Source organism: Syngnathus acus, chromosome 6, assembly GCF_901709675.1.
Source record: "Syngnathus acus chromosome 6, fSynAcu1.2, whole genome shotgun sequence".
In the NCBI taxonomy this organism is placed as follows: domain Eukaryota; kingdom Metazoa; phylum Chordata; class Actinopteri; order Syngnathiformes; family Syngnathidae; genus Syngnathus; species Syngnathus acus.
This window is the reverse complement of record NC_051092.1, coordinates 6,635,398-6,645,781: the sequence shown is the minus strand read 5'-3', so window position 1 is coordinate 6,645,781 and position 10,384 is coordinate 6,635,398. Positions and strand designations below refer to the sequence as shown.

Below are 10,384 nucleotides of genomic sequence, written 5' to 3'. Positions count from 1 at the left end.
GCCACTTCCGATATAATGTTTTCAAAATAAAGGAGCTTGTACGCCCACCCAGAAACAGCAAGTTGTGAAAATGATTGTCTAAAATTAAATAAATATCGACAAATTGTTGATAGTTTTCACCAAAAGTATATTTCAGATATCTTTTTATATTTCTTGTTCTTTACAAATTTATGAGACTCAAAAGAAACATCCCCAGGTATCAAACATACCTTAAAACATGGAGTAATTTAAAAAAATGGCTTTGTGAATGTTAAGTTTCCCTAATAGAATAAAGAGACCAACAATGTTGAAACAAAAAGTGTATAATTGTATATAGAAGTAATTTTTTTTACCTTCAGTCTGTGAAGAGTAGTTGTGAAGAAGTGAGTTTGTTTTGTGTTTATTTTTACTTTTACTGTTATATATTTTGTTGTTTTTATTTCCATGTATTTCTTAAATTAAATTGTCAATTATATTTTTAGATTAGTTTTATTTTTGATTTTGGCAATTTTGGTCTTGCAAAGCATAAGGAAATTTTATTCAAAAGAGGGGGCAGTCCTAAGTGTGTCTTGGGTTAAACTATTCGCCTATGTTCATGCAGCCGTTATTACTTACTCTTCGCTTAATAGCAATGTTATACAAGCTGGTACAAAAACCTGGGTGGGTAGCATTTCAGTTCATTCAGTGTCTCGTTTCCTAAAATCGGAAATTTCATTTGAGAAGAGTATTTGTTCCATCAAGTAATAACAGTAGCCCAATATGCAACAGTATTAAAAAAAATATTTATTCGCTGATGAGTGCAAGACAATATAGCAGACATGGCATCGTCATATACCTGAATTCAATGACAAGACTCATACAAAAATATACTATTATTGAAGAAAAAAAACCATTTGTCCCAAAAATCATCATCTGATAGTTAAAGCAGAGTAATGGGTGGCCCCTGCTTAAGAAAAATATGCAAGTATCTCACATTTGCAAAAATAGGAAGCATACATCAGTGTTTTGGATGGGGAAATGAGGGAGCTTTAAAAAGTCATTTGACGTTATAATTGCATTAAAGGTGCAATGAAAAACACGCCGAAGCGCTAAACATAAAAATATCAAAAGGAAAAAAGGTATGGCAGTGAATTGAGCGAGCCCTATTGTGCTGCATAACGACACAACATTCGTATGCTGCTGTGCAATTACCTCCCCCATATGTTGGGACCAGAAACTAGGGACCCACTGTATAGTCATGAAACTCCATGTGCCGGGATATGCTGTAACACTCAGTGCATTCAGTTTTAAGCATCCAGAGGGAAGCGGAAGGTTTTGTTTCCTGTGCGGCAGCGCAACTCTGCACAGTCTAACCACAGATGATACGGTTCCTCTTCATGGTTATCGACCAAATTCTGGGGGGAAAAAAAAGATACAATGTTCACATTGAAATAAACACTTTGATGGTTAACATTCTGTCGCATTGTTTTCCAGCTCACCTGAAGCTCATGAAGGCATTGTTTCAATTGCACAGTGAAGTCGCCAACACACCAGGCCAAGCTCACGTGGAAAGATGGATCCTACAGGATACAGGAAAAATTCGTGAATTCTGTAGCGGTTTTAGCGTGTACAAAAATGTACACATTAAACTGTGCTCCTCAGCAACCTGATAAAAGGTGTCCAGGTGAAAGTCTGTCAATGTTCTGTCCACCACTCGAACCACATTTAATAACTGAGCATGCCCGGTTATAACCTCCATCCCCATGAAGGTCCTGCAGAGAGAAATGCTTATAATCAAATAATCACAGAAGCAGGCAGCGCATGTGCATCTACTCAAACAAAAAAGAAAATGCATATCTTAGTAAGCAGGTAATACGACTAATATTACACAGACAGATCATCAAGTATTAACATAAAAAACATAATGACAGTACCTTGTCTTCTCTGCATTACAATAGACGTTCAGTCTGGATGCGGAACACATAAACCTGCAAACAGAACATATTAGCATGTTTGTAATACTGTCAATTCTTTGGCCTTATGGACAAATTCTTGCGAGTCTACATGTAAAGACGAAGCAAAGCAAACCTTTTGCAGGGGGCCAGGCCTGCCTTGAGGCCCTGTACGAAGGGCTGGATCCAGTGGTGTCTCAGGACCACTGTCTGAGACAGGCTGAGGTGAAATTCCTCCTGTGGGGTCAAAGCCACTCCAAAGGCAGCTGCAGCTGACATAAGGACCTCCATTAACTCCCCAAACTCCTCTTCAGGTTTGTCTAATGTGATAAGATGACAGACATTTAAAAAAATATGCAATTACCTCGACAATGGCAATTCATTTCTTTCGTACGCCTATGTGAAAAAGAAATTCCCCCATTAGCCCATTAAAGGGGAACTCAAACCCCAATTTCTGTCTGCAATAATATGTTCTGTGCAGCCCAACAAGTCAAAACACAGTGTTCTGGTTAATGTTCATTCTTGGAATATGAATTAAGCAGGCAAAATCCATCTGTTTTTATCCACCGCAGGGGGCGGCCATTTTGCCACTTGCTGTCAACTGAAAATGGAATCACAGTTGCCAGGTCTCAGGTCACAAACAATCACAGCTCACCAGTTTTCTTAAGCTTCACACCCACCCCAACACCTCCTGTACACTTAGAACCTTAAATTAACCTAGCATGCTTCCAGAACGTAGCAGGAAGCCAAATAACACCTATGCAAGTACGCTGCACAATACTTACATGGAAAATAAACATAGGTCGCCCAATTTCCTCGCTCATGTTTGAATGAGCGGATACGACCATCATGCAAAGAGCTCTCCTCAGTCTGTGGCTCCTCATCATCTGGAAACATGCTAAGAAAACAACCCGGCAGGGGTAGTCTGCAGAGAATACACACCCTGGTTATTAAACAGGAACCGTCAGGTCCGCTGCTAAAGAAGGCACAAGTACAGACCCGCCTGAGGCTAAACTAATCAAACCACTCAGAAAGGCTTTGTTATGCTTAATTTCTTTGTGAACAAATGTAGTTGAGGGGAAGTACATTTTTTGCCGATGTGTTGGCTATTTGTGTGATACTACCTTGCCGATGATTTCTCTATTTTGGGCTTCTTTTTCATCGGACAATCATCGCCATCGCCGTGATGATCTGGAGCGGCGACTGCCTCCACACCACTAGCATCACTTTCCTCATCCGAACTGCTGCTGTAGCCGACTAACATTCTACAGCTGCTCTAAAAGTCCGTGTTGGGAAATAAGACAACGACGCAGTTTATCGGGAATGTCTCATCATATTCAACCAAAGATAACCGGCTGGGCCACATTTGCTTGCCAAAGCCAAAGGCTCAAGTTAAAGTGCACTTCCGGTGTTAACAAATTCTGAGTCTCAACATTTGCGTGCCCTTGAAACAACTCGATGGCAAACGTTCCCATGCTAATGTTGGCATAATGGCGTCACAGTCTGTTTTGATGTTTTCTCTTTGTAGCAACTTGTGTGCATGCTGTGTTAACAAGTATGTTGACTGCTTGTTTGGACATTTCTTGAAAATTTCTCCAAATGAATATAAATCTGAATGAACACAGAACATCGCATTATAAATAAATACAAAATGTGAGGTTTAATGAAGCGTAGAGAGTTGGGTATTGTATTGTATTGTATTGTATTGTATTGTATTGTATTGTATTGTATTACATGCAACAGACAGTAATCTATATGAGGGACAATAATAATTTGGATTCGCACGCGCGCGCACACACTCAGGTCCGTTTTTATGTGTGCTCTCGTACTTGCTGTATTCATGTTCCCGTGTGCGGGGACGGACAGAAGGCAAGCTAGCTAAAAACACGGGGGAGCTAAAAGAGAAGCTAACCAGCGACTGATAACGTAATGCACACGTTCTCCACTAGCGACTGAATCCCGTCTTAGCCAAATAAATGCACATGTGACACGGTAACCGTTTCGGAAAACGAAACTGGATTCTCACAACCTGTTAGTGAGCCACAAAATCTCTTTATTCGACTGCGTCGGCCCCTGGAGCTTCAGTGTTTCGACAAGAGAGCATACGAGCGCCGTTTGCAGATGAGAAGATGGAGATGCTATTTTGAATATCTGATGCACGCCAAAGTAGCATTTTTAATGCGCCAGGTATGTAAACAGAAGTGTGTGACGGCTTTTAGTCTCACGACCAAACCTGTCCGATGCGGGTCGGTTGCTTGAGCCTGTGTGTTGCCAAAGCTAATGTTGCTCACCTAATCGCGTTTACGCTGTCGTTTTGGGGAGACGTTCATAGATTCCCATATGCTGTCGTTTATTAATCACATTAGGCCAATTATTCGCGCAATTAACAATGAAAAGAGCCTGGCACCACGACTGATCGATTCAATATACGGCACTTGCTCAGCTGTGCGCATGGTGGTTCGTCATTATACTCGCATCTCTTTGTGATGCTAACGTGCTTGGTACTCCTGAGGCGAGGTTCCAATTGATCAAGAGAAATCAAATTAATATCATGAGGAAGTTGAAAGGTTAATTTACTGGCTTATTTTAAACAATTGAATAAATGTAATGAATGAAGTCAGCCTGTCGTATGAATATTTGAATTGCTACTGCCATCTTGTCCACACAGATGCCACACAAACGTGAACGTGCTGGATTTTCTTCCTGTTATCCACAAACATCGCTGTTGCCACCTTTACAACATCAATCCTTCAGAAATCACCTTGAGGTAGTTCTTCAGTGTATTTGGCAGTCATGGAGTGAGTTTGTTTTTCTGTCATAACACACCAAAACATTTTCTCATTATTACTAGCTAACAGTTTCTTTTACTTGCTGTAGCTGGGCCACTCCTGCTGTCAAACTGAACCCGTACACTCGAGCCCGCATGAGTGAAGCTTGGCAGCAGCATGGTGTTTCTCAACCTCAGGTGGTTCACGCCATGCCTCCCGGAGCCGAAAGTTCTCTGGGCTGTGCTGTGTATGGAATTGTCCTGCAGCAAGAGTCAACATCTCTTCAACAGCAGCAGCAGACCCAGCATGGACAGCACAATCAGCAGCACAGTGGGAATCAGCAGCACGGGAGTGGGCAGCATGGGAGTGGGCAGCACAGTCAGCAGCACTCTACTCCAACCGAGCAGACCACCTTGCAGGTAGGAACTGAGGGAGGACACAAGTGTGGGGCCTGTGGACATGACATCTCCCACCTAGCCAACCCCCACGAGCACCAATGCATAGTAAGTCAGGATAGGTCCTTCCAGTGCACCCAGTGCATGAAGATTTTTCACCAGGCCACTGACTTACTAGAGCATCAATGTGTTCAAGTAGAACAGAAGCCTTTTGTATGTGGCCTCTGCAAGATGGGCTTCTCCTTGCTAACCTCTCTGGCTCACCACCACTCATCCCATAACAGCAACAATCCGATGAAGTGTTCAATATGTGAGAAGACCTACCGGCCCGGTTCTTCCGGCAGCATGAGCTCCAACTCTTCGGCAAACAATGCCCAGCAAGCTAGCAGTCTTAGGGCATCGGCCACCAGTAGCTCATCCATTCTACCCTTCCCGTCAGCCCGCGACCGCCCATACAAATGTTCTGTTTGCCAGAAGGGTTTCAAACACTTGTCAGAACTCACCCGTCACGACAGAGTGCACACAGGGGAGAAGCCTTTTAAATGTGACACGTGTGACAAGGCTTTCAGCCAATCGTCACACCTTCAGCACCACCAGCGGACACACAGCAACGAACGTCCTTTCAAGTGTGCCGTTTGTGAGAAAAGCTTCAAGCACCGTTCCCATCTGGTGCGCCATATGTACGTGCATTCTGGTGAGCACTTATTCAAATGCAACTTATGCGAGTTGCACTTCAAAGAGTCATCGGAGCTCCTTCACCATCCCTGCCACCCGCAAGGCTCTCGGCCCTTCCGCTGCGCAACCTGCGGAAAGGGTTTCAAACGCCCGTCCGATCTCCGCCAACACGAGCGAGCGCACTCAGAGGAGCGTCCGTTCCACTGTGATGAGTGTCAGATGAGCTTCAAACAGCAGTACGCCCTGGTGCGCCACCGCCGCACACACAAAGACCCGGCCGACCGGCCGTTCAAATGCAATCTGTGCGACATGGGCTTCATGCAACCCTCGCACCTTCTCTACCACCAGCACGTGCACGGCATGGACAACCTGTTCAAGTGCGCCTCATGTCAGAAGGAGTTCAGCCAATCGGGAGAGCTACTTAGGCACAAGTGTGGCGAGTCGCCTAACACCGTGCCCGACAAGCCGTACAAGTGCGACGTGTGCGGCAAGGGCTACAAGAAGAGTTCCACGTTGCAGCGCCACCAAAACTCTCACTGCCAAGAAAAGCCCCTGAAGTGCTCCCTCTGCGACCGCCGCTTCCTCTCTTCTTCTGAATTTGTGCAGCATCGCTGCGACCCCTCCCGGGAAAAGCCGCTCAAGTGTCCCGATTGTGAGAAGCGCTTCAAATACTCCTCAGACCTCAACAGACATGTGCGTGTTCACACGGGGGAGAAGCCGTACAAGTGTGAGCATTGCAACAAGTTTTTCAAACAGCGCGAACACATGACCAAACACCAGAACACGCACTCGAGAGAAGGACAGTTCAAGTGTGTTTGGTGTGGTGAGCGTTTCAGTGACTTGGGCTCTTTGCAGGATCACACAGTACAGCACACAGCTGATGGAGGGGACTACCCTGTGCCCCAGTGCATGTAACTGAATCCCTGAAAACTTTTTGTCCCCTGCAAGCATGTTTCTACCGAGTAGTATTGTTCCGGAAGTGTTGGGAAAGTTAATTTTCTACACGAACTTTGTAGTACACAGATCAATTCACAAATTTTAAAACGAACTTGTTTAGTTCATACTTCATAATTGAATTGTATTTTAAACTAAGTTCAATGTTTCAAAAATGAAAAGTTCATAGTTATTTTCTTACCCTAAAAAAAAAAGAAAAAAGGTTGCTGCAAGATGTGACGTATCGACATTTTCTAATTGTTTGCAACCATTCCATTCACACTAGTATCCAGGTGCTTCTATCACCTTACAACCTCAAATATAAGAGAAAATTGCTTGAATTGTCAATTGAAACAAAAACACGACTGTGGTCCAGAATGTGCAAATGCAATCAATCAGCTATAGGTGCCAGACTGAGGTAGGAAACAAAGGATGTACAAATGACGTACTCAATGTAAAGTAACATGATATTTGCTTGAACTAACTTTAGTGAATGTTTTAGTTCTTAACTTCTTTGCCCAAAGAACCAGAAAATATTTAGAATTTGGGACATAACAGTGCAAAGGTGAAGGTGCAAAGCCCAAATACATTTCTAAAACAACAAAAACAATCTCATTAAGACTAACTCGTGGGTCAGCGCCATTGAGAGCACTACAACGTGTCCTAAAATTCCTGAATGCTCTCGCAGGATGATACCTTTTCAAGCACACGTCGCATTTTGATGGCATACGCAGCAGCGTGCGACTGGCCGGGGTTGACAAATCGTTTCCCCCTGCCTAATTAAGCTTTGTTTACAGTGTGTTTAGCGGACTGTTATTTTGAAGTCTGACAAGAGAAAACCTGGCACTGTCGAATGAAAATGAACTGCCCTTCAAAACCATTCATTGGCCCCAGAATGAGCACGTTCACAAAAACGTTCACTAAGGAAAAATGCACTATATTCAGTTCAATCAAAATACGAACGAGTTCATGAACTTTTGTTCATTGAACGCGTTCAGGTACAACACTGTGTTCCGGTTTAGTAAAGTACAGGTTTTTTGTGTGTGTGTGTTTTACCAAAAATTGCACGGTAATCAATGATCTCTTTTTGGCACTCTTTGATGGGATACCAACTTCAGTGGCACAGTATGGTACCAAAAAAAGTAGAGCGAGGGACACATGGGAAGGATCACAAAACTCAGATTTTCCTAAGGTGTGTTGTGATCAGATAAGGCATGTTCATGTTGTTGATTTTACAGCAGGGTGATAGCTGCATCTGCTATGTAAATGTTGGAATATCGTAGCGTACCTACCAGACACTTGGTGATGGGTAAATGAAGCTTGACATCTGCTTCATAAAACAGTTGTTACATTCATTGACTCCTCTAGAGGGCACTCTTGAAGGAGTTTAAGAAATAGCACGTCAGTGTGCCTTCAGCCCAATGTTGGTTCATGAAGCAAATTCGAAGCTTCATTTTTCCATCACTACCAGGCAGTGTAATTTGCCGATTAATTTATCAAAATACATCTTTGAATCCTCATCTGGACTGTTGAACTAAATTGAACTCTAGTGTTTTGCCACTTCAATTCATTACATTGTACGACAGAAGAATGCAGACAATTTGCTTTTTACCAGTCAACAGAAAGCAGTTTCTAGCTCCACCATTCATAAGCACACCACTGCAAGCGTCACCACAAATATTTTTGTACTAAAATGGCCAAAATGTCAAATTATGGATTTGGAAGCTTGCATTCCATAATATCCTCCCACCTGAACATCCGCTTCAGACCTCTTGTCACAGGAGTGCAACAAAGAAACCGCCATTCTTTTTAACTGTCACAAAAAATATGGCTTTTGCTCTTCAAGAATTATAGTTGTCATTTGCAGATTACCATACTCGCCAACTTTGGGTTGTAAAAACTAGGCTGTTTATTTTTTCATTGGTGTGTTGGCCTAAAGCTTTTTGCCTTATATTTACTACATGAAGGACTATTATGCATACGGAGCTGTTTCTCTGATACTCAATAAATTACTCTAGTTACCTTTTGGGACACTGTATAAATAGGCAGTTGTATGTTATCAAATGAGGCTCCACTTATGTAATTACAATAACTATGCTACAAACATACACGAGCAGTCATTTCCTTTGACACTTGATGACAGACATTTGCTTTTGCTTTCTTTGCCACCACAAAATGTTCAACCTGATAGTTCCACTTCCTAATTTGCATAATTCTGGTGTTAAATGTTTTTTGGGCCCTCACAATTGAAAGACCCAGGACAGCTGAAATGCAAAGATAACTCAGTATTTTCTAATAGCTCTTGTAAATTGACTAGTGTGAAGATTTTAGTGGTTGAGGATGTTCCACTTCTAGGGAAATAGTTCTGTATGTGTGGTTTCTTTCCTAAATACACGTGTAATGCCGATCCCACACATGGAAAATGATAATATTGACATTCAATAAGTACGAGTATTCAGTCTATTGAAGTTTCCTTCAGAGGTCAGTACTGTACATAGTGGATGTATGTGATGCGTGAACTTGTCAAAATGTCTTTCAAGAAAATGTATTTAAAGATGTTTTTTGTATTCCTGCTCACCATTTTAAATGACTTAACAGATGTTTGTTTGTGGGTTGTTGTTTTTTTTTGCCCTGTGTAGTCCAGTTAGTTAGGGGTATCACCAGGGAACTGTAGCCCTATGTGGGGCAGCAAACTGAAAATACACTACTATTAACAAGGGCCTCTGTCAGTCATTGGCCGTGAGTTATAATCAGTTAAACACGTTCTCTTACAGCACCCCACCCGGCATGTAGTGATTGTTGAAGGTTACCTAATGACAACCATCTTGAGTGTGTGAATGTAGACTATTTGTTTAAAAAAGGAAATACATACTGACAGAAATTGTCATTGAGCAATGCATCAGCAGATCTGAAAGCGTAGTCTTGTAGAAAAATTTTTTTGTCTGTCATAGAGGGCTCTATATTCGTGCCCAGCGCAGTTCTGGCACATAGAGCACGGTCCTACTGTGCAAAAGGTGTGGGCTACACCAAGTTTCGGTATTTTTGCAGAGGCGCTCATGGTTAAAAACGGGTGGTTTGCGCTGTTGTGGGTGCGAACATAGCAGACTTACTTTTGCAGCCATTCAAAGCAGTTCCTCTTATTCCCTTTAAAATTCACGAGTGTGCAAAGTTTATAAGGAACTGCAAGCAGACCTCAACAGGCAAATCATGTAAAGTCGGTTCGGGAGTTAGTAGATCACCGCTATGAATTGGGCACTTTGAGCCTGCCTTTCACCCCGATAGTACGTTTTGTGTGTGAACCATAGCTGTGCCGCGGCCCGAGAGGTTTTTGGGAGAAATACAATAAAGATGATAAAAATAATGCATTCAATGAATTGATTTCTGCAGTGATTCAGAGGTTTCCATGCACACTATTGTCATAATTATAAATGAAATGCACTTCAATCGTGTTGACCAAAATTGCGTTAGACTCCCGGCGCTTTGATCTAGTTCCACCAGGGGTGAAGTTTAGTCAACCTTTAGCCATCAAATTGTAAGGTGCATTATCGTTGACACGCCCTCGGTACCCGGGAACGGCCAGCATTTTGCACAGCGGTTTACCAAATTCCCAACTCGCTAAACAAGGTTTGCAGCAGCGCAAAAATCTCGACGTGCCAGGTTTTACACTTGAGCGCCACCTGCGTTGTTTACAAATTTAAAGCCC

General features: G+C 42.7%; 2 protein-coding genes across 3 annotated transcripts; one reads left to right on the top strand and one right to left on the bottom strand.

The window, feature by feature from the left end:
• Positions 1-739: 739 nt before the first annotated feature.
• On the bottom strand, positions 740-3,412 carry usb1 (U6 snRNA biogenesis 1). Its single transcript, XM_037255387.1, has 7 exons — positions 3,035-3,412; positions 2,696-2,835; positions 2,047-2,230; positions 1,893-1,946; positions 1,625-1,730; positions 1,458-1,538; positions 740-1,373 (listed from the first exon to the last, which is right to left on the bottom strand). The coding sequence occupies exons 1-7, from the start codon at positions 3,172-3,174 to the stop codon at positions 1,266-1,268; spliced, it is 813 nt and encodes a 270-aa protein (XP_037111282.1). The 5' UTR covers positions 3,175-3,412; the 3' UTR covers positions 740-1,265.
• Positions 3,413-3,713: 301 nt separating this feature from the next.
• znf319b (zinc finger protein 319b) lies at positions 3,714-10,046 on the top strand. 2 transcript variants are annotated; one of them, XM_037255383.1, is made up of 4 exons: positions 3,714-4,097; positions 4,579-4,677; positions 4,788-7,730; positions 8,130-10,046. In XM_037255383.1, exon 3 carries the CDS (start codon positions 4,834-4,836, stop codon positions 6,661-6,663), a length of 1,830 nt encoding a protein of 609 aa, XP_037111278.1. In that variant the 5' UTR covers positions 3,714-4,097; positions 4,579-4,677; positions 4,788-4,833; the 3' UTR covers positions 6,664-7,730; positions 8,130-10,046. The 2 variants fall into 2 exon arrangements, with proteins under 2 accessions (XP_037111278.1, XP_037111277.1); XM_037255382.1 differs by having other exon boundaries at positions 3,715-4,097; positions 4,579-4,708.
• Positions 10,047-10,384: the final 338 nt, after the last annotated feature.